General features: G+C 50.9%; 1 protein-coding gene across 1 annotated transcript in view; it reads right to left on the reverse strand.

Moving 5' to 3' along the window:
* si:dkey-91m11.5 (PH_BCR_vertebrate and RhoGAP_Bcr domain-containing protein) overlaps positions 1–23,801 on the reverse strand; it is a 93,071-nt gene extending 69,270 nt beyond the window's left edge. The window contains exon 1 of the mRNA XM_036526106.1: positions 21,458–23,801. Coding sequence (XP_036381999.1) covers positions 21,458–22,979 — 1,522 coding nt within the window. The 5' untranslated portion in view covers positions 22,980–23,801. The remainder of the gene's footprint in view (positions 1–21,457) is intronic.
* Between the last annotated feature and the right edge of the window lie 809 nt (positions 23,802–24,610).

The raw sequence follows: 24,610 nt of genomic DNA on the forward strand, positions 1-24,610 counted from the left end.
AGGCTGTAATCTCTGACTAAACCATGTGACAACAAAAACAACAACACTTAAAGACCTGTGACACACGAGGAGATTTATGTGAAGTAACGGCAGTCCAGGCCGCACCGCTGGCTGAGGCTGGCAATATGGCCGCAGCGCTCGAGGGTGAGCCAGCGCTCGGGACATCTTGTCCCTCTCCCCCCCGTGACACGGTGCATGCACCCCCACCACGGCCGCCGTGAGACCCACGGCTGGCCGGGCGACAGAGGGTGACCGCATCACAGAGGAAACCGGGAAGGAAGTGCGGCCCCCCCCAGATGCCTTCCGGGGAACCGGTCTCCTGGCGAGAAACGGATGCTATTGGCGGGTCACTTCTGCTCCCTGGGAAATGCGCGCGCGTGCACACACACACACACACACACACTCGCATTTAAAAAATAATAATAATAACACCCAAGAAAATAAATAAAATGAGCAACATTGAGGGCAAGACCAGTAGGCAATTTCCCACAGGCCTGGAGAGAGAGAGGGGAGGAAATGGGGAGTCAGAGGTTTCAGTTCAATGCAGCGCCTTCCTGGGCCTCCTCTCACCCTTGCCTTTCACTCCAGATCTTGACCCATGTGTCCGTGACAGAGTTTATCTGCCTGATCACCACCCCTCCAATGGCACTGCACCCCCCCCCTCCCCCCAAGGCCTGGAAGACTCCCAGAGAGACCCCACGCACTCAAGAAGACCCACATCCAGATCACAGGGGGGAGACACGATCTCAGGCCAGACCTTTACGGATAGTCTGTCCTTATTCACATCATCATTATTTTTCCCATATCTATCTCCTGTAGGTGCAGGCATCCGTAACACCGAGTTACCATCATTTTGCACTTCGCTGGGCCGGGTCAGCAGACAAACTGTTTACGGAGCGGAGGGGGTTACCGATGACTCTCCTCCCACCTCCACTCCCCCCCTTCACAACACAATCTCCAAAAGGGAAGTGGTTCATTGAATTATCAGTCTGGAAACCATGCGCTGTTTCGTATGGATAAACAGAATGAGCTCACGAACACCCAAAACAAGGCACCGCAAATAGCTCTCAACAGGTCATCACATTAGTGTACCAAGAAAAGGGGGATTTTTTTTTTTTTTACTGTATTGGTCAAAAAATGCAGGAATGCAAGAAAAAAAGAATAAATGTGATAATTGATCCATCCACTCAGCGCCCGCTTCTCCATCTCGCTGGACCGATTTAGATTTTCCACCCACCGCCGCCACTGTAACGCAATGGAGCGATTGTGACATCACGCTCCAAAAATACCCGCTGCCATTTTGAGCGGAATGCAGAGCGTTTGACAAGAGACCCTTCTGTCCCCTCTGACTCCGCATGTATAGATTCACTGTGCCTTTTTCACCCCCCCCCCCAGAAAAAAATGCCCTCCTAATGTCCCACAGTGGGAAGTGACGGGAGGCACTTTGCGGCTTATAATGCCTCCACCGAATTGATTTTCTTTTTTGGCCCATTGCGGTCGCCGGGGAGTAAGCAATCAGACAAGAACAACAAATACAGAAGGAAATGATTGGCTAAAAATGCCCATTCTGAGTATGGTAATGGCTTTTATCGGCAAGCCGGCTCCCTGCTCCTCTCGCTCTCTCTCCTGGATGCTGGCGCTATAAAAAGCGGGTTCAATCCATGTCAATCCACTTACAAGCTCAGAAAGCCATAATTCAGCTGGCATAATCGTTATGCTCACCGAACACGGCGACCAATATGCTCAGACACCCCTCCGACAGACGATAGTGTTACGGCTACTTCAAATTGATGGCGGAGAACTTATCAGGACGTGAGCAGTTCAGTTTCTCTCACATTCAGCTCCTGTAAGAGGGTAATGCAAAGCACATTCTGCTGCAATGGCCTATGGGAAGGGACATAGTGTCTATGAAGGACAAGCAAAATGCCCCTCAAGTTTTGACCCTGGATCATTTTAATCTTGTTCGCATAGCTTTTGGGGTTTGAATTAGGGTTGGGAAGGCTGACCATAACCATAAAGAGCGTACAGATTTATCATGAAGGTCGTAAGCCCTATGGGCTGGGCTACATAAATTTCTGTAGCCACGTTAAAATGGCTACCGTGTGGAAATGACTTTAATTGCTTTCTAATTACCATAATTTGTTAATCACATTCACAGCTGTCAGCAGAATCTCCAAAGAATACCGTCTCTGTGCAACAGGGATGACGAACCACTGTAGGATATAAATGAACTTGAGTTAAATCCACAACTAGCACAAAAGAGAGAGATAAGCCACCTAGCAATAGCGTGTTGTTTTCCTTATTGTGAGGCTGCGGCACGAATTAGCTGGCACTGGAGAGGCACTAGGTCTTCCAACATGCCCACGAAAGACGTAAAGTACTATTAATAGGATTATACTTAAATATAATAACCACAGGTAGATTAGACAGTGTGCACAGAAAAAAAAAAACTTTCATTCCAGGTTTGAGAAACATCTGGGCGCTATAAAAAAACACAGCCACGAGGGGAGACAAATTCCTGCGAGAAGCTTGGCAGCAATCAATTACTCGGGCGGCATAAGACGAGGAGAGCCGGGCTAATCTAAGGAAAACAAAGGCGGTTAAGCTCACCAGGAGCAGGGATTGCATAAGAGGCCTAATCAACACCTCTGCCGCGGCCGCCGTCTGCGCAGACGGCCACGTAACATCGCGAGTGGCATTCTGTGGAGGGTGACAGGCTTGGGAAGGAAGGGAAAATGACGGGTTTGGGTCTGACGCGCTCTCCTGTCTGCTGACGGTGAGGGTGTCGGCCTGGCCACTGACACCGAGCTCTGAGGACATGCGGCACAGGACCACCCATACCCCAGAAAAAAAAACAAAAAACAAAGACCTTTTCAGGTGAAGGACATAATTTTGAAATGGTTCACAGTAAGCTAGCAAGTCAGTCGCATGTTCAAACCCATTAAAACAAATCACTCCTAAACGTATTTGTTTTAATGCTAACAATTTTTTAATGTCAACAGCTAAAAATCTGACAGTTTTGGTACAATTAAAAATCTAACCCTATAACCAGAGGCCCTTACAGGTGATTGGAGCAGGGAACCAGAGTGGGGTTTAGACTTGAGGTTGTGTGGTGTGTGTATGTGTGTGTGTGTGTGTGTGTGTGTGTGTGTGTGTGTGGGAGGGTGGGGAGGGGGTACGGTAGGTGATCACGCTTTGGACGAACGGCAAGCTCCTCAACTCTCAGCTCACAATCTGCGACGGCCTAAAATTAGCGCCAATAATTTTGAGCTGCGGAGGTCAGTAATCAGCAGCTCCGCGTGCCTTGTAATTAGGGCTTTTAAATAGCTCAGGGTGGTCACAGCAGGGCGGCCTAGAGGGGGATATCACAGCCCGGTAATTGCTCCAGCCTGTGACCTAACAAAACGCACGCACATGTCCTTGGGGCTGGCGAAGGGTGAGGATGAATAGAGGTGGCCTACATCAGCTCACACTCAGTCGAGATCTTCTCCCCGCCAAAAAAAAGCCAATGAAAATATAACAGAATCTTTCCCCGGGTAGCGCCACCTCCACACCCCAGCGTCCTCCCTCACTCGCATCTGAGAAACAGCCCAGGGTCTCACCCAGTGCCTGGAAGGAGCTCTCCTCTTCTCTTCTCATGCCATTTTTATTTTAGGACACGGCTGAGTTTCTCGTTCCCCCTCCTTTTCCGTGGCCCACGGAGAAGACTGCGACCGTCTCCGCGTCCCGTCTGCCCTTCCCATGGGAGAGCCGGCCTGCTGGGGGGGGGGGGGGGGGGGCACCAGGGGGTGCGAGCAGGAGGTGTTACACAGTGGCCCCCCCGTCAGCTCCTCACAGTGTCTGAGGGGGTGACAGGCTGACATGACGGGGGGAGGGGAGGGGGGAGGGAGGGGGTCAGACAGAGTTCACCTGAGTGACTGACAAGGAAGTGGAGGCATCAGCGAGCAGCGTCGAGGGCAAGAAGCATCCGAGGCGTGACGGCAGGCGCAGAAACCTGCCGAAAAACACAGCACCGTGCAGGATCCGCAGAGCACTAAAACGCTCCATTTCCATACGCGTAACCGGAACAGACAGAGTACACCTCTCTCTGGCGCGGTGCGCACACAGACAGAGACAAATTCTCAGCGCTTACTCCGGGCCCCCCTGCGGAGAAGCACGGGAGGGGAGCTCAAATCCCCCCAGGAGCATCGTCATCCGTTACCACGGCAACAGAAGGGCCCGAAACACATCTCCCTGCGAACGAGACGCTGGGAAAAAAAAACACACCTGCACCTCATATTCAGATGCCTCACATCTGTGTGACTTCAGACGCTGTCCTTACTGCGGCCGTACCATCATCAGTCAGGTCAAAGGTAAGCACCATGACAGGTTAGAGATATAAAACAGCTGTGGTCAAGGCAACTGCAAGGACCACCACTGAACACACCATCTCTCGATTCGATGCTTTAACATTGAAACAGGCCAGGTGGGCGCACTTGCAAGTCAAGCACCATTAAGCTATTGTTGAAGTATGCAGTCAAAGAGAGAGAGAGACTGCAAACAAGCATGATTATCTGTGAACATACAAACATATGCTCATGATATGAAATGCCCATAAGTACTGTACTGTCACCGTCTTCCCATATTTAATGGAGCTCTATGTGATCTTTAGTGGTGGTGGAAACTACTGTAAAGTAATTACTGTAGGCCTTACCCTTGTGCAATATATACCCTGCGTGTGTGTATGTATGCGTGTTTACACCACCACCAGAACGTGTAAGGTGGCGTACACACACACATGCGCGCACACACACACACACAAACACGTAGGTGCGAGCCCCTGAGGATATATTTACCGCTCTTAACAGGCAAGTCATTACGCAAGGCCCGCTCTGGGTCAGGCCCTCTGCACAGAGGCGAGCTCTTGAAGGGCTTTAGATTTCATTAGCCAGGTTCTCACCACACTCCTCCGGCAGCTGAGACATTCTGTAAACACTTGAGACCCCGGGAATTGCCTGCAGCAGAGAACGGGACTCTCTGAAGAAGAACAGCCATGGTTGGTGGGCGTAGCTTCTGGGGGGGCGGAGTCGGTGTGGGTGGAGTTAGTGGTGGGAGGGGCCACAGATGAGGCAGTACACGGCTGTGTCAGAGAGGGTTCCCTTTGAGGCTCATCACTGCAGCCAGCACAGTGCCCAAAGTCTGGCACCTGTCCCCATCTGAACTCATCTGTTTGTTCCTCCCGCCCTCTCGCTTTAAACAGGCTTGACAGTGAGGTATTCATTTCGCCTTTTAGCAAATTTATTTTCAGGCTAAAGCAAATCCAATTTGACTTGTTTCTAGTGTCGTTTTTTTTTTTTTGGTTTCCTTTTAGCCAAAATGTTTTTACCTTGAAGAGGGACTATCATGCATAATCATATTACATGGGATACCGGGAGCTGGCGGCTTGTGTTTCCCCACAAAAACGCACAGTTTGTTCTCCTGAGATAAGCGTTTGTGTTTCGGGTGCCCAGCTGTAATCTCATATCGTGCTCCTTTAGAACTCTGCTCTGACTGCTGTCTCTGCAGAAGACTGCTCTGTGCCAGGGGTGCCAGGTTCAGGTGGATTTCCTCTGAGCGAACAGGTGTTTTATTACATAAGCCCTTACTGCAAGACCTAGGACGACCCTTTCAACTCATACAAATCGCTGGGAGCGGGGCTCCTCAGAGGTGTGCCCTCCAATTGCCGCAGATTGTTCACTGTACCCCCGGCCACCTGTCACTCCTGACTCACGCCACCAGCCAATGTTCAAAAAACATGCCTGGGCCCTGCTCCCCCCCCCCCCCCCCAACACACACACACCAAACGCAGAGACCAGAGCGGGCATGCTACCAGAGCATGCCCTGGGCACGCCAGCTATGCGCTCACTGTTGTCTTTGGCGTCCAACGCCGGCGAGCGGCTTTATTCCACACACGCAAGAGGCAAAGTGCGGGGCCATTTATCCTCGGCATGGCGTTCCCCCGGAGCCGGCAGCGGTGTTCGCCGTGGTCACGGCACCCCGGCCAATCCGGGCCAGCTCTGTGACCGTGACGTCATCTGGGCCCAGAGTTTCCACTCCAACGCCCACACTTGTTGCTAAAAACAAGTGGTGAGAGGCCACTTGCTGTGGGCCGGGCCGCACAATCCCGCTCTTTGTGCCGGGGCTTTCGCCAAGGTGATGTAATCCAGCATGGTTCTGGGCGGGGGAAGGGGGGGGGGGGGGCATCAGCGGGAGGGGGGAGGGGGTGTGGTGGCACTTCTGATGTAAGAAACCTGAAATTTTCCCACCCCCAAAAAAACCTCACAGCACTGACTGTCCTCATGGTTTCACACAAGTCCAATGAGTCAGGAGTCTCAGAATGCATCTCAGTCAAAGGCCTGCATTCATTCAGCCAAGGGCTCGACGGCCTTTAGATTCGAAGAGGGCCCAACCAGACCACGGTGATCAATCAAACGAAGAAAACTTATCACGGTGCCTAATTTGTTTAGGCTCATTGAACACAATCACACTGATGGGAAAAAACAACCAAGGAAATCAAAAGCACAAACCTCACAGGAGTCAGAGTTCATCGACTTGCAAGACAGTATAGAGGGACACAGAGGTGGCCACAACATGCAGCAGGATGACACATCCACCTGTGGGGTCCTGCAAAAATTCCAGCCAAACGTTGCTGTAATGACTTTGCTATTTACCAATTAACCACATTATTTTTTGTCTGCTAAAACCAACTTACCCCTAACAAAGGTTAAGATATGTGACATGCTTTCACAATATCTGAAATATTGTTGGACCTCAATTCACTCACACACTGCTGCACCATGGGAATTCTATTTTCATTAAAAAAAAATCAATGCCTTTGTTTTCTTTCACCTCAGTCTCTGCCTAGGTTTTTCCGGCGAATTATTCGAACCCGGAGGCAGTTGAGTTCAGCTGTTCCACATGAGTTCATCTCTGCATCATTTTGACTGAGGCTGAAAGGAGACCAGAAGGATCTCACATTGTTCCCCAGCTGTCTGATCACAAGGCTAACCGAGTCCATGCACAAAGGTAAACCAAGGAAAGAAAAAAAGACCACAAAAAAAGCACTGAATATCCTGCGGAATGTAACCACATGCCTCAAGGATCGCGAGGATTGTGTGACCTGAGCGTGGGTGGGGGGGGGGGGGGGGGACACCAGACAGACCCAGGCCAACCACATTTTAAACTGTGTTTTGGTGCAAGTAATTACTATCAAAGAAAAACGAAAATACATGTTGCAAGGTAAAAAAAATTAGCACTTAACACAAAGTTGAATTCACATGAAATAATGAAGGTCTCCTACAGAGGCCTTTTGGCCTATTATTTGTTTCATATCACAAAACTGTCACTGAAAAACAAATTTGTTCATGTAAGGGAAACCATGTATATGTAAAAAAAAAAATATATAAGCCATGTACTGTAGGGGTTTTAAAGACACGAAGGAGTCTGTGAACCAGATGTATTCGTCTAGATAATGATGGGAATGCTGGAAAACAAAACCACCAGTGGGAAACAGGCTGTACAGAGTGAGCGCAACGACCTTTCATACAGCCATCGTGTTGCTTACGGTAATGTCTCCCCTGAAAGGTCTTGGCACTAAATGACAGCAGGCACAACAAGAAGCACCTTTTTTCATCTCTTCTGAAAGACTGAGCGAGCAGAATGTTGCCGAAGTGCGAGTAGATCGTTAGGTCTATCATGACAGCTGACAGAAAATTAGCATTTATTTATTTCCAGATTTCCTTTACGAGGAGTTAAAGAGGAATTGATTTCAAGTTTCATTCTGTGAAGTGACAAGTGCTAGAGGTTTGTGCTGTCACGTGACAGCAGAAACTCTCTGCTTATGATGTGCATTAGGCTATCGTCTTGTATGTGACCCCCAAACCTAAACATCGAGAGGAGTATGATGTTTTTCAGTCACAAGACAAGGGTCTCCATCTTAACGATGCCAATGAAACTTGTCTCTTTTGAAGTGAGCACATTTGTTCTTGCACTTGGTTGTTAGACTAACATGAATTTAATTTTTTTTTTTTTTAAAAAAAGAAAAATCAAATAATAATAAGACTAAGAGCATTCACTTTAAATTATCCGTGCTCCCTGAAGAGGGCACATTCTAAGAATTCATGCACACATGAACTGCAGAACCAATGAACGACATGCGCAGTCAGAAATACTTGGTTTGCAACAGCATGTTATGAGCCATTATGGCCACAAGCTTCAAAAGAGCGAGAGATGAATATGATGACCAACGCAGAGCAGTTTAATCCACTTCTGGTTTCATAAACCCCAGGCTCTGACATCTCCAATAGATAATTACACACTCATAATGCATGTACAGAACATAGTGAATCCACCAACAGACCAACAGTAAAAAAGACTCTTCTGTGTAATGGCTGGCAGGGACGGGGAAAAACTCAGGGCGGTTTTAGCCTTGAGCATGTATTCTTACATGGGCTCTTCAAGTGGATATCCAACTCTATAGATGCGCTCCTGGGTAAGTGTCCAAAACAAGCACATTTTAATAATCCCCACAGATCTGCTAACAGTAAAGCGTGTTTTTCTAGCTGCATTGCTGAATGCTGTAAGTGAGCAGTTGAAAAGCAGCCCCTGTAGCGCTCGGTGTGGCCCGGCAACATTCCGCCGCGCTTGCAGGCCTGTGACGGGAAATCCGGCGTGCTGATCAGACGCCCCGCCCACCCGGGGAGCGACGGACAGCCCTGCATTCCTGTGAGGTACTCACTCCGCTGCCGGCTGCGCCCGGCTGTTCCGATCCCCTGCCAGTGCCCCATCCAGTCCCCCTCCTACACCCCCCCCCAAAACCCCCTGCCCCCCCGCCCCTGTCTGCCCGACAGGTGACATGCAGGATGCCCCCTCGCGGGCCTTTGTCTGAGGCCAAGCCTGCGTTAAATCCAAAATCCCGGTCCACAAATCTCAAAGGAAACAAAAAATAGAGAGAAAAAAGACAGTTGGGGTCGGTGGGGTGAGTCTAGGCCGTGCCAACATAGTTTTGGTGCTGCCAGGGTAGTCTGAGGCCAAAGCACCATCTGAAGCCAGGACAGCCTCCGAGGCCAGTGCTCCATCTCAGGCCAGGATAGCCTCTGAGGCCAGTGCTCCATCTCAGGCCAGGATAGCCTCTGAGGCCAGTGCTCCATCTCAGGCCATGATAGCCTCTGAGGCCAGTGCTCCATCTCAGGCCAGGATAGCCTCTGAGGCCGGTGCTCCATCTCAGGCCAGGATAGCCTCTGAGGCCAGTGCTCCATCTCAGGCCAGGATAGCCTCTAAGACCAGGTGAGAATCTGACGCCAAGATGGACTCTCAGGTCAGAGCACCACCAAGGTACAAAGCTGAGATAGAACACAATCTGACACCAGGATAGCCTCTAAGGCCAGGAGAGAGTCTGAGGCCAGGACTGCCTCTAAGGCCAGAGCATAGCCAGAGGACAAGCATGAGGCCAGGGCCGAGTCTGAGGCCAGGGCCGAGTCTGAGGCCAGGGCAGAGTCTGAGGCCAGGGCAGAGTCTGAGGCCAGGGCAGCCTGCGAGTCCAGAGCTGTGCCTGGGGCAGGAGATCAAAGAAAACTCAGCGAGGCAGAGAGGAGACGGTGAAAAGCTGGAAAGTGAAACCAGATCTTTCTGGTGTGTAACAGGGAAGCGGCTGGCCTGCCCTGGCAGAGCTGCTGGCTCTGTTTCCGCCCCTCTCCCCACTGGATCTCCTGGCTCTGCCCTCCCTGAAATTCCTTCCTTTCGTGTGCTTTTCTGGATGACCAGGGCTGGAATCGACGCGGTCCTGAGCCGCTGCGCTTTGAACGTCTGCGCCTCCATCCCCAGAGCCGTAAATCCAACGCTGGTGCCTGGAAGTCTACGTCTGATGTCCTGCCAGGATAGGTGAGCTGAAAAGGCCCTGCCCCACCTGGGGGGGGGGGGGGTTTGAGCCCAGCCAACAAATGGCCATCGTGTTGGTTAATCCATTAATGTGTTATTTTTACAGTTAAGATCCCTCGAACACACTGAGCTCTTTTGTGTAAAAACTCCACTTTAATGTTGAGCGATGAAATGAGATTCATTGCGCAGGGCCTTGAATTTCAGAGAGCAGGTCCAGACCCATTTGTGCAGCCTGATGTTGGTCAACACCACTGAGTGAGTGAGTGAGTGAGTGAGCGTGTAAGAGAGTAAGTGAGTGAATGAGTAAGTGAGGGAGTGAGTTAGTGAAGGAGTAGGTGAATGATTGAGTGAAGAAACTGTGTGAGTGAGTAGATTAGTGAAGGAATAAGTGAATGAGTGAGTGAGTAAATGTGTGAGCAAATGAGTGCATGATCGAGTGAGCTTCACACTCCATCGAGCTACAGCCAGCCTTTCCGTCGCCAGGCTGACACCGCCTCCTGGGCACGACTCTCTCCCAGACCGCACAAAAACCCCGCCTCCGTGCCTCACTACCTATTGTCTGCTTTGCCCAGCGCTGGCCTTTTATCTCTTTATGTCCTGTGAAAAGACCCGGCTTCCTTTAGAAGTCAAACCTAGCTCTGGAATGCTGGGAAGAGTCTCTGTCAGTGCCGGGGGGGGGGTTCATGTTCACCCTGAAGTGTGGAGGTGGCCTATCCCATCATTCCACAGCAAATAAGAGAGACTCAAAACTCCAGCTGCACAGCGGTACGGTACATCCCATGTTTTACCATCCACCAATCCAACGTTATTTGTTTTAGCACATTTTTAGATTCCAAATTTTCACACATTGCTGAACATGGAGCAGAGTGCTTTTTCCAGAAGCTCTCATAACTCGTTCAGGCTAATGACAGATCTTGGCAGCCTTCAACTCCACAGAGGACCTGCACAACCCCTCCTGCACACTAATGTACAGCACACCCCGAGAGCTGGGGATAGCGATGCTTTTAACTTCTTTGATTTTGTTTCAGGTGCCATTAATTTCAGCGAAAAACAGTGAAACAAAATATTCTGACATTCAGGCACAATGTCTGTGAATTTGACTTTAATGTTTCTCCTCCCTGAGATTCACTAGCTCTTTCTTTGGAAAAGTATAAAAACAGTACAGTACAAAAAAACATAAATCTGATGAAACATAAAGATGCTGAATACAGTAGCTATACAGTTCTGCCACAGTAAAACACTGACCTTTTTTGCATTATCTGTTTTGATAGAACAGATTCTTTGTTACAGGATTGGAAATGCACAGCAATGTTACAGAATGAACCACTCCGTAAAACGACATGTGAAAACAGCAGTGGAAAGCCAGGCCTTCGTGACGGATGAAAAATAAATGACCGCACTGTGCATCTGCAGGATGCTGACAGCATCCCTCCACTCCCATCCCAGGACCCAGGCCAGACGGTGAGGAAGATCTGATCACGGCCAGACACCCTAATTGAAGACCTTCCATTAGTGTCAGAGCTGAGAGCTGCCTTTCTAAATAGACTTGTCTATTAAACATTAAGCAGAAGGGATTCGCTTTCGGGCTCGTCAGGGATATCGGCGTGGGGGAGTCTGCAGCGAGATCTAGGACATTTACTGACCTCCAAAGAATTCGCCCCCGTTTCTCACCAGAGACGCGGGCCCTGTGCCCAGCCTGGCCCGCCCCCCTGCGGTCTTGTACCTGGGCGGCACCATCATCTCCTCACAAACAGAAACTAACCCCTCCAAGCAAACTCAGATCATCCAAGACTGTGGCAGTGTACTCCCTCATGACTCCTCTACAGCCTCTCACCTCACCTCTCAAACAGGGTCATACACACTGGTATAACGCATACAAATCCACATACCTACAAACCCACATATCTCAGGTTCGTCGTTGTCTGCATTCTTCTGGCTGTCTGTGTCTGTCCCTCCTCCTCACAAGCCCCCCCCCCAGAGGTCAGAGCGAGAGAGTCACACCGCCCACCTTCTCTCCCCATCTGCAGACTCGCTTCATTTGACCGGATCTCAGCCCCCGCTACCTGTCTGCCCTGAAACTGTACAGCCAGCGGAGGCTCCGAGACTGAACCTCTGAGTCAGCACTTTGCTGCAAACCAACCTGTGTCTGGGTCGGACTGTTATCGTCGCCTGGGGCGATACAGGGCATTACAGCTAGCAGCCCGGCTGTTTCAGTCACTGAGAATTTCAGTTAGTACCTAACCGCGCTAACACACACCGGATTGTTTTTGTAGGGAGTATTTCTGTCTTTCCTGGGTGAACTCTGTAAGTCTCCTTTGCCGCATTAATAAATAATGATAATATTGCCTCTGGGATATAAATCATACATGATGCAGGCGCACAGGGGGTCTGATCTAGTCCTGACTGTCGGCTGCTGCCGAGGGTGTCCTTCAGAGACACACGCCAGGCTTCGAGGCCGTACGCCTGTGCGTGCCTGTGTGTGCGTGTGTCAGTGCGTTTGCCGCCACCTGTTCTTAACTCTCTGTGCGTGCATGTGTCCACGCGGTATGAGGACAACAGGAGTGAGCCGTTAAGCGGAAGGGCCACACCGTGGTAGGGGCTGGGGGGCACGGCTGACATTTGGTGCTGATTCTGAGTTTCGCCACCATGAACAGCGCCTCGCTCCAAACAAAGCCCAGCCGCAGAAAGCGCGCCCGAGACTTGCTCCTCTCAGACAAAAGAAAAACCTTTGTTGATAAAACAGTGATAAGCGTTTATTTTTAAATTCAGCGAGACAGAAAAAGAGTGCTGTGACTGTAAACCCGGGCATTACACAGGGCTGTGATATCCGTGACATACCTTCTAACTCACCCGGGATGATAACTGTCTGGCTAAATGACTTAATGACGAATAATAACGCAGAAAGTGGCGCTGGACGGCATCTCCCCCTTACCGCAGCCTCTGATCTCCTCCATTTTCTCCTAATGATGCATTAACCTCGATCCGGCACGTCCGCAGACGGAGGCAGCGGGTCGGTCCGGGGGAGAGGCCGCGGGCGCGTGAGGGGGCTGCTTTATTTCACCGCAGTAATCCGTGATTAACAACGCCAGAGCGGGGGTAACATAAACCGGCTCCCCTCTCAGCCTGTGGAGCTGACGAGCGTGTGAGACCCCCGCCCCGCTCCACGGCAGAGAGCGCTAACACACTCGCAGCGCACAGCAGGCCAGGAATAACACCCTGCGCTTAAGTTACGGCAGGACTTTCTTGATCTTCTGAGGGCAGTCTGTCACGGCAGCTGCAAGCAAAGGGGGAGACGACGGTTGGCGTTTTTTGGCGGTCGGTTTGGGCCGGCTGGCACGCTCCCACACGGCGGGCAGGGGAGGGGGTTGGGGGGGCAGTGCGGCGTTGCGCAGTGGGCGGCGCCTGCCAGTTGGACGGGCAGTGCCTTCTGCCTCGGCGCTGATGTTCCTGCCGCCTCAGCCCTTCCGAGGGTGGGGGCAGCCTCCTAAAAGGGGCCTCCGATGTGGCAAAGCGGAGTCGGGCACAAGAAAACACATTCAGGCCCTTGCCAGGCGGCAAAACGCTGTCTGGAGGACTGCCCGTTTTCTCCCTCTCTCTCTGCCACCTGTCCCGTCGCCCTGCCTGAAAACAGCGTCCGGCAATGCCCAACCCCTCTCCCCGCCGACCCACAATGCTTTGCAGTGGGGTCACATGGCTAGCACAACAGGAAGCAGGAGATCTGGTCAGACCCACTGAGTCAGAAAGAAACCCCTCGCAACGGTTGGCCTATATCTCGCATAACACTGGTCTCGCATAGCTCGTGTGAGATTTTCTTCAAGCCCGTGAACCGCTTCGGGTATGCTGTGCTTCTGTGCTACTTTCGTCACATATATTAGAAAGGACGTGCAAGTTTATATGCCTTCGCAAGAAGGCTTACAGACGTGGTAAATAACCCCAGAACAAACAGGAGTAAACTCTGTTATTGATTTCCTTTTAAAGTCTGTAATCAGTGCGGAAATATTGAATTCTGACTATGAGACAAAGTGGTTTGGTGTTTTCACAAAATACTGCATCGCGGTACCGTATTCAGCCAACAACGCAACAATACGTGTAAAGGCAGTTTTCCGACTGTTCCTTTCTGCACGTAACTAAAACCTTTAACTGCACTAATTAGATTATACGTTATGCTGTGCCTCTTAAAGAGAAACACATACTTAAATGAAAGGGATGAACGGATTACATTTTGTGCGCCACAACAGCTCATATCTAATTAAAGCCACCCACAAACGCTGCGAGATGCCCTTAATTTTCCATCTGGGTACAGCCCAAAAGACGGTGTGACACACAGTCTGAAACAAAACACGAACCAGCACAGTTGGTGCAGCGGTGAAACGGGGGAGCTGTGGGTACTGGTGGAGGGAGGGGGTACTGGGGGAGGGAGGGGGTATTGGGGGAGGGAGGGGGTACTGGTGGAGGGAGGGGGTACGTGGAGGGAGGGGGTACTGGGGGAGGGAGGGGGTACGTGGAGGGAGGGGGTACTGGGGGAGGGAGGGGGTACATGGTGGAGGGAGGGGGTATTGGTGGAGGGAGGGGGTACTGGGGGAGGGACGGGGTACTGGGGGAGGGAGGGGGTACGTGGTGGAGGGAGGAGGTACGTGGAGGGAGGGGGTACTGGGGGAGGGAGGGGGTACTGGTGGAGGGAGGAGGTACGTGGAGGGAGGGGGTACTGGGGGAGGGAGGGGGTACGTGGAGGGAGGGGGTACTGGGGGAGGGAGGGGGTACATGGTGGAGGGAGGGGGTATTGGTGGAGGGAGGGGGTACTGGGGGAGGGACGGGGTACTGGGGGAGGGACGGGGTACGTGGTGGAAGGAGGGGGTACTGGGGGAGGGAGGGGGTACGTGGTGGAGGGAGGGGGTACTGGGGGAGGGAGGGGGTACGTGGTGGAGGGAGGGGGTACTGGTTGAGGGAGGGGGTACTGGGGGAGGGAGGGGGTACGTGGAGGGAGGGGGTACATGGTGGAAGGAGTGGAGGTGTAGCACAGTGGTAAAGAGCCAGGGCTCATAACCAAAAGGTTGCTGGTTCGATTCCTTACTAGGCCACAGCTGTGGTACCCCCTGGGTAAGGTACGTAACCTAGAAATGCCTCAGTAAATATCCAGCTGTATAAATGGAGAACATGTAAATATTGTAACCCAGGTAAGTTGCTCTGGGTATGAGAATCTGCTAAATGACAACAGTGCAACGTAGTGCATTACTTTTGAGAAAGGTGCGTTCATGAATCACTACAGAAAGGCTGTACACTGAACTGAATTATCGGTTCAGTGTATCGGTAAGCAAAGCAGCCCTGCCCAAAGCTGACAGAAGAGTCTTCAGATGTTTCCTGTGACTGAAACACCACGCAGACAACTGCACTGTTGCAAACGGCAAAAGGAGAATGGTTAGCGGGGACATCTCTCCTTAAACCGCTGTACGAATCTACCCCGCAGTCTCATCCTGACATCTGACTTGTACAAAAAGAAAAAAAAAAGTTGGCTCCTTTCAAAATACCGCTCTACATTAATGTGGATCCAGGCAATAATGCCCGTTTTTTTCCACATTCCAGCCTTAATCCGCCCTTCGGGGTCCTTCCTGTGAGTCGGCACTGGCCGGCTCGCGTGTACGCTCCTATCCCGCGGCGCCGCATCGGCCTCCCGCCGCATCGCGTCCCCGTTCGGGGATAACCGCGCCGCCGCCGGCCGAGGACTCGCGCGAGAGAGTGGAAAGGCGAGCCTGCCGGTCACACGCCTCGGGCGCGGAGACGATGTCGCCGGCTGCGGGCGCGGAAACCCCCTTCCCCCCGCGGGAGGACTCGGCCCTGCTCCAGCGTTTGGCATTGTGCTCGAGCGCCGGCTGGAACTCTCACTGCGGATTCGCTGCCCGAATCGCAAAGCGGGTGCAGGCTTTCACAGGGGTGCTCCACCGAAAAAGTAGATTTGCTGTAGGTTCCACACCTTTGCTCACACTCCTGCTTGAGTGGTGGCTTTATGTGAGGTAAAATATGATGAAGGAGCATAATTGTCTTCTAGGCATATATTACATGTAATATGAATGTTACTGATTCAGATTCAGCCGTTATACAGTGTCGGGCAGGAGGTTTCGACATCAGAGCCCTATCAAACATTTATTTAGCTGTAAACCTCAGGAAAAAAAGCACAAAACCTCAAAATCTCCAAAAACAGACAGGATTTGTCTCAGGGTCACTTTGATGGGCTTCGTTTACGTGCTTCTCTTCCAGACAGTAAGCTGTAATTCGAGACATAATAAAACGTATACCGACTATTTCTAAGGTGAAGCACATTGAATTATTTGTTTTTATGTGGAGTAGTTCCCCCTACAGTGAATATTTCTCTCTCTCTCTCTCTCACTCATACACAAACACACAAACACACAAACACACACACACACACACACACACACAGTGGAAAAAGGCCACTGCACAATATGATACAACCACTGCTGGGGTTGTGGGCTGGAATGCAGAGTTCTACTTAAAGCCTTTCCAAGCGCTAACTGCTGTAATACCCCGGCCCCGGCAGGCCCCGCCCACACAGCCTTGCTGCCCACTCATATTCAGGGCTGTCCTGCTTTTCCCTGTCATGTAATCTGGTTGGTTGGGTGGATTGGATCCAAATACACCCAGCCGGCTTCACATTTGTGATGCACTGCATGGACTTTCCTACCATCCATCTAAACTGTTCTTTTCTACCCTCATCCTTCCTGTAGGAAAAGTCTAAACCCGTATGTGGCAAATTACAAATTTAGGATGTTGGCAACGGCAACTGACAAATAAAGTGTTCTTGACTTTTTTTGTCGCATTCTGAACACTGAGACCACCATTGTGTCTTGTTCAAGCAACTGCTGTTTAGAAACTGTTTTTTTTTCTTAAGTGGAGTGCAGTTTTGATCGCCAGGCTGCTTGGTTTTGGAACGCAGCCTGCTCAAACACCCCGTAGTGCTCCACTTCCGTCTCCTAAAATAAAAACCCTTGCAAAAAGAAAAACACAAGAAAAACCGGCAAAGCCCTCCACCACAAGTACCTGGATGTGTGTGTTTTTTTCCACTGGCTGCCTTTCCCTCTCTCAAAAACCCAGGATCCGGCCACAGAATTCACCGTACAATGTCTCCATTGAGACATTTTCAAGGCTCCGCACAGCTAGTAGGTAGCGGCCACGGATCACCCCCGGGGCCTGCAATGCAAAGCCTGTGACGGCTCCTCTTTCTCTGAGAACAGGTAACACTGGCCCTTGGAACCTCCACAGGTATAACAGAACGACAGACATAAAGGAGACAAGTGGACAGTTTCACAAGGGACTTGAGCCAGCCTCTGGCTGAGTCCATGGGTTTTGTCTGGATTTCTCCCTTTCCCTGAAAACCGGAATGGCATACTGAGGCTTACTGCTTTCATGCCGAATTATTTCACAGGCGATTTGCCCCGTTGCGTGTTTGGGTTATGAGCCTTGCTCCTTTTTTGCGCTCTTTTTGGTCTTACATAACTACTGGCCCTGATCTGAACTGCCCCGTAACTCTGTTCCACAGTTTCGATTTTCAGTTGCCAGCAGCGACCGCCGTTACCGTCTCCACCAATTACCGTTAGCGTCCTCGGCCGCTGTAGCTTCGCCCGCTCAGTCCGGGCCTTCTGGAGCATAAACTAATTTCCACAATTTCCTCAGTACTCCCATCTGAGTTTAGCTGATCATCCTGTTGGTGCCCACAGCGCTCGGGTTAGTGTTTTTTTTTCAGTGAATAAACAGCTTGAGAATGCGGCGGATGCTTGTTCTCGAGTAATGTGGTCATGTAAGATAGCGCCCCGTGTGATTTTGGTGTGTGGGTGGTTTGGAAGCGCGTTTTGATTTGAGCTCACAGGGGGGTAAAGGAAAACCCGACGAAGCATCGTTTTTTTCGTCGCTGTTGTTGATGTCGGTTTTTTTTTTTTTTTTTTTTTTTTTTTAAAGCAACATTTCTGGCATCGCGACACACTGTTATTCCACAGTGTTATACACTGGGATTCTCCGCTGACCACAACAAGGGAGTTTCGTCCTCGAATACCAATGCGAGAAAAGCCGCTGTGGCACAATGAAACGATTACAATGCCCGTCGACTGCGGCGGGAAGACCGGAGCAGAGCTACAACAGATGCGCAGAAACCGCCGCATGGAAACAATGAAGGCATAAACATAAACACATTGTGTGCCTGTGTATGGAATATCCCACACTGCCCTCAGTCTCATCAAGCGGCAAAGAACGCCACGGTGTGTGCGGCTGGGAGGCAGCTCCGAGAGAAAGATATCGGGACATAATGGCAGGCAGATTACGCCAAAATTACAGAAGGTGTTAAATTAGGAAGGACATGACAGTCACTTTGCATAATGGCCCATTGCTGGGAGCACTGAGGAGCTGAGATGCAGTGAGGGAGGGGGAGGGGTCAGTCACCTGATGGAGGTGGTGGTGAGGCTGCCAGGTGAGGAGGGCGGGGGTTGGGTGACAGAGATGGAGCGCAGCTACTCCACTCCCACATCACCCAATACCTGTGTGGCAGAGGGATTACAGTAACCCCCCCTAGGCAACACCTCCATCATCAGCTAACTCAGTCGTTCAGACAAATTTCTAATGAGGACACCTCTCATTTGTTGAGACTATCGTATTTTTATCAGTGTCTGCAGATTTTTGGAGGAAAAATTCATACTGGTCATACAGCCGTGCAAAACAGGAAGTGCAAAAAAGTGGGGGTGTCTCAGCAGAAGGCAGGATCAGGTTGTGCTTTTAAATACAGTGGCATTACCAGGCAACATTCATGCTTCATCAATGCTTGTAATAAGCATTGAATCCACTTGTAGTTTAGAGGGGTTTAGTTCAAAGGCGCAGCATCTAATGCCATCTGTTTTGACATACCCACCCAACCTAGGTCATTTCCTGCTGTGTCAAAGCCTGTAATGTCAAATGTCAAATTTTTCATTCTGCGAACATTTTACAGTTCTGTGTGAATTAACACCACTAGGTGACAATTTGGAACATTATCTGATGTGCCCAACATGACATCATTGACACTTAAAAAAAAAAATTTACTTAACATCTTCTGAAATGCCAAAAAGAAAAAAAACAAATTCAGAAGCCAGTCTGAGCTCCCGCAGCTGGTGCTGGTGCACTCGCATGACGGGCGGAAGCTGATTGGTGGAGAGGGAGCTGAGAGAGCGCACGCTGTTATGCAACGGGAGAGAGCTCTCTCCATCTGCGCTCCGCACCCCCGCGGTTCTGGACACGGAGGCGAGAGACGCTGCAGCCGACCGGTGGGCCTACGCCTCCCCCTGCTTCTGAGAACCCGGGCTCCCCTCTGACAGCCACCGCCCCCACCTGCCCCGGACCTCCCCGCTGCCCCCCACAGAGGCCTGCAGAGAGCAGCCAACGAGGCTTCTCGGCTCTTCTGTGCTTCCATCTTCACTTGGTGGCCTTGGTGGTTGGTGGTGATTTGCCTGACAGTGTCCCCTCGGTTTGAACCCCAGAGGTTGTGCTACCGGGGGGCTAGGGGCTGTGAGCGCATGCTTTACAATCAAGTGGATTTGAGAGCTGCTGTTTTCCGCTGAACCTCCTCCCTGAGAAACGTGGGGCACAGCTGTGTGCTAGGGGGAACTTCAGCACCGCAAGGGCTACCTGGATTTGAACGTCAGCTCCTGCCAAAAAACCCCCCCCCCCACCCCTCGCGATCACACGGGATGGAGGCTTCGAAAGTGTAGTTTTTTGCAGCTCGAGAGAGGTGTGACGGAGACAGCGTGGCGTGGCGAGACACCGCCTCTCCCCGCCGCTCACAGTGGCTTTGCACCCCGCGCCCGCAGGCTCGGTGCAAACGGAGGGGCTACCTCACTACTGCCCGCTCGTTCTGTGCCGAGGAGCAGCTGGAAGGAACACGCACACACGCTGCCAACGTCCCCCCGGCGCTTTCCGCGATCCAGCTCATCGCAGCAAAAAAACGTGCACGTTTGCAACTGTAATACTGCTATGTAACACCCCATCGAGCACATATACCACCCGCTCTGATTCTGCAAGCTGATACTACATGGAAAATTACAAGTGCAGAGAAAGAAATCTCTCGCTTTAACTCGTGTGTATCACCTCTCTCTGAATGCGAACCAGTTTTGCAAATATTCAAAGGATGAGTCAGCCACTTCTGGCCAGCACCACTTTTCCAGTACCTGCTCTTAAATTCTTACTCAAGTTTTTTTTTTTTTTTTTTTGAGAGCTCCCTGATGTTTTAGGCCACTTCCTGCACTTCAACAAAACACTGACATGCACATGTAATCATTTACTATGTCACTCCTCATAGCAGGAACAGGATAATTTATTCTTCTCCCACGCTTTACAAACACACACACAGACATGCACTCATTACATCATTGCCAGTTAACAGACACTCTTATCCTTAGTGACTTACAAACGTTACAATTTTATCCATTTGGATATTTATTGAGGCAACTGTGGGTTACGTAACTTGGCCAAGGGTGCAGCAGTAGTGCCCCGGTGGGGAAATCGAACCAGCGACCTTTTAGGTTATGAGCCCTGCTCCCACTCATTTATGCGTGTGCACACTCTGAGATACACACACACTCTTTCCCCTTGCCCATGCCACATTAACAAACCCATCCAACTCAAAAACACTGCAGCTTTAACCCACCTCCAGTGGTTCTCTGACGCTTGTACACACCAGCCTAACCACATGACAGTCTGAGGCCTAGCGCTTTGACGGGCGGCCATGCGACACAGTTTGGACCACTGTCCTCCTTTTGTGAGCCCTATCAACTGTCTCCCTCCCCACCCCCCCCCCCACCTTCCCCTCTCTTCATCACGCTACACAAGCCCTTTAAGTTAATTACCCCCGGAACGGGGGACAACGACGCTGATCTGCAGTGACACAGCTACACTCCGGCTGGACCGTACGAGTGACTGGACAGCCTGAGGGGAACTCACTGTCTCAAAAAAAAACACTGCATCTCCACAAGAGCATTACAATATTCAAAGAGAAGAAAGCACATCGGGGGGGGGGGGCAAGCTTGCAGAGAGAAAACAATGCTGACAGTCCATTGTTGAGAATTCTAAGGAACCACATAAACCCCTACGGCTTTGTAGTGGTTAAAATGAATTACGAGGCTGAAGGGGTTTGAGAAATCATGTGCATTTACCTTTGACCAAGAGAGACTCATTCTTTCCCTTCCCTCTAAACAACGAACGCAAACTAGCGCTTGAGCAATAGCTGAGTAAAACAAGCGCATAAAGAAACTGACATGTGAAAATAAACGCATGAATTAATAATGACAGGCCAGGCACCACACAAAGCCTTCAAGGACATCAGGCAGCTCTGAACTGTGAGTACAGGAAGCACACTTCCATCCATACAGTTAAGTCAGTTTTAGATTTCCTGCTATTATTTTTTTGACTCCTTCATGTCCTGAACGTGGGCCAGCGGTATGCCAGCCCCCGCGGTAGGCCAGACACACGGAGATGCAATACACATACACCGCGTTACAACAACAACAAAAAATTTTGAAGACGCTCTCCTTACCTATGTCTCCATGGAAACTGTTGTCGTGCGAAGCCCTGCTGGACGGCGTGGAGTCGCCATCGTTGGGCCAGATCTGCCCGGTTTTCCTGACCCCAACGATGGTGGCCTCCGACACCACCACCTGCTGCTTGTGCCGCTTCTGGGACTGTGGCGTCGGGGGGCTGCTGCTGTCGAAGGACTGCTGGGAATTCTGGGAAGGCGAGCGGCTCTTCTCCCGGAACATGCGGTAGGTGGTGGGGCTGGGCGAGACGTGGCTGGACTGGCCGGAGGAGAAGTCCTCCTCGCTGGACGTCAGGTTCTCGTTGGAGCTGCAGTCCGGGGTGTATCCGCCGCCGATGTCCTCAAAACTGCCGGGCGAGTAGGAGCGCCGCGGCCAGGTCAGGTGTCGGTCGTCGCCGCCATGGTCCCGCATGGTCACCGTCTTCCCCTCCCCTTCTCCCATCATCCCCCCGACGTAGACGCTCGTGTACGGCTGGAAGTCTGACTGCTGCCAGTGCTGCTGCTGCTGCGGGTGCCGATCTGTCTGGTGCCGGTCCGGCTTCCCCCCGTTGGCCCGGATCAAGTTGTCCTTCAGGAAGCGCGGGTTGAGCTCGGCGTCCTCGTAGTCCACGTCGTAGCCGCAGTTGCTGTCGGCCGACCTGCCCCTGTAGACCGGCTTGCGGAACTCGGCCATCCCCGCTGCCAGGTTGCCCGGTAACGAGTGCAGGGACCTCTTACGCTCCATCTGAATGGCCTGGCTGCCCAGGTTGCTGATCTTGTCCGACACTTCCCGGTCATTCACCTTCACCAGGCCCTTCTCATGGTGGTACTCCATGTTGACGTAGAAAGGCTTCTCCAGGCCCCCGGCCTTGGCGTCCCCGGCCGAGTGCGAGTTAGCCCTCTTGATCCTCTCGAAGTTGGACCTCAGCGCCGCCACCCCTAGACCCATGCCCACCTTCTCCTTCGGGGAGGAGTCCAATGGCGCCTCCTTGTCAGGCGCCGTGGCGACCGCAGGTCTGCGGGAGGATCCCCCGCCTCTCTGTTTTGATGGTGAGAGCCCGTCGACCTCACCCTCGCCATAATATCTGCACCTGTCCGTCTCCCCCATCTCTCCATGGTGCGGCTCCACTCCGGACGGGGGTTCCAGGCACTCGCTGTGGGAGGACGACTTCCTGGTTGGGGGCGGCCTGGGTCTGAACTTCTCTTCCCGGGCGGAATGCAGTTTCCCCCGATCCCCTTCCCCTTGCTCCTGCTCATGAGGCTGCTGGGAGTCCACGGGCTGGTCCCCTTCGTTCATCTGGGACACCCTCCTGAAGCCCCACCTCTGTCGGTCGTAGCTCTTGCGCTCCTTGGCCAGCAGCGTCTGCAGGTAGATCATGCGGAAGCGCTCCTTGTTCACCTCCATCTCCAGCCGCCTGATGGATGCCTTGCATTTCTCCAGCTCCTGCTCAATGTCCCCCACCGTCTTCAGCTCCATCTGAGGGGGATCGGAGTCGGGGAACTGTGCCTTCCAGGCTTCCACAAAACCCACCGGTTCCACCATTGTCAGCAGCGCAGTTGTACTTCTAATGAACACAATGAGCCCACGCTCTATTTCCTCGCTGTGGTGTTTACTTCCAAGTTAATTTGTCCCTCCCTGGCGAATCCACAAAAATGACAGCTACAACTGAAAGTCGCAAACTGCAACCATGATAAAATACATCAACAAACAGCCGACGGGTTTCTGAATTACAGACCGTCCTTTGGCTTTTTTTTAGTGCATCTTCGCAATTTTTTTTCAGTTTAATGTGCATACGGCTGTTGCTGATTTTTCTCTAAATTCTAGAATAACCTTTCACCAGTTTGTTTTTGTATATGTCAGAAGCTGGTCAAAATCCATAGCGCATGCTCCTTGCCAGCGTTATCCTCGACCAGGTCCGGAATTGATAGGGAAAAAATCCCTGCGCACGATACAAGAACATCTGTCTCCCAGGGCGAAGGTCCAGATAGGAAACTCTCGATGCGCAGAGAAAAGTGAATGTAACGTATTTATTTTTCTTCTTCGCAGTTTATTCCGCGACCGTTTACTCTTCTTCATTCATCGGGAGACATCGTTTTCTATTATCTCCAGTTGTTTCAGCTTCTTTTGTAGACAGCCTCCAAGAAATCGAAATACAAGGAAAGAGAGAATAATGATTCCGTTTTCTTTGTCGCTGAAGCCCGTTTTTTCCCGTTCCTGTGGGGGGATCGCGGGTGAATCGTTGTCGTTTTCGCCTCGTTATCCCATGTTTTTACAGTGAATATTAGCATGCAATTTTAACCAGATTTCCTCTGTTTCCTTGCCGTTGATCTTCTGCGCTCTCCCCATTTCACTCCAGCTCTGGCGAGTTACTGCAGGAAAGGGAGGGACTAGTCTCTGTCTGGATATGATTGACAGTGGTTTCAGTGACTTGTCCTGCTTAAAGGGACAGGCCATGGTACAAGAACTAACTCATGTTGAGGACAAGGGCTATCATGCCATTTTTTTTAAGTTTCTTTATTGTCTAATATCCACCTCATCCTTTTCCCGCAATACCTTTTCTTTGTTGAGTTCAACACAGTGTCATATGAGACAATCGTATTCCAAATGCGTGATTTAATAGATAAACTTTGATCGAATGCGTGACTGACCGTCAGTTGCATTTTATATATTTACAGTTTAAAAAAGCATTATTTCCATCTGTCAGGAAATGAATAATGTATTAACAGTTAAACACCATGTTAAATATCCGTGTTTCTTTTACCGGGACCTGAGTACCTCATTTCGTTCCCTGTCATGTACAACATGCCCTGGAATGACAATAAACACATCCTTATCCTTAGGCCTATCCGTATAAAGGAAACACGGGTAAAATAATACTCCATATTAGAGCCCCTTAACACGTCTCTATTAAATACAAAACATATTTATCCTTCTACAATTTGTTCTTGAATTTGTGACCCAGAAGTTCATTTATGGCATATCCAGGGCGTTTTACTTTCAGCAACTGACGTAGCCTATGTTAGTTTTCATTGCTCTCATATAAAGTACAAGTTAGAAGTGACGGCACTATTTAATAACGTGTCTTTTTTATTTTAGCAGTTAAATGTAGCCGTAGTCTAATTGTTGCTGTAAAAATGTAATTATGCGTTATCGTGTTATGTTATACCTTCTAC

The sequence above is a fragment of the Megalops cyprinoides genome, chromosome 4 (genome assembly GCF_013368585.1).
Source record: "Megalops cyprinoides isolate fMegCyp1 chromosome 4, fMegCyp1.pri, whole genome shotgun sequence".
NCBI lineage: Eukaryota > Metazoa > Chordata > Actinopteri > Elopiformes > Megalopidae > Megalops > Megalops cyprinoides.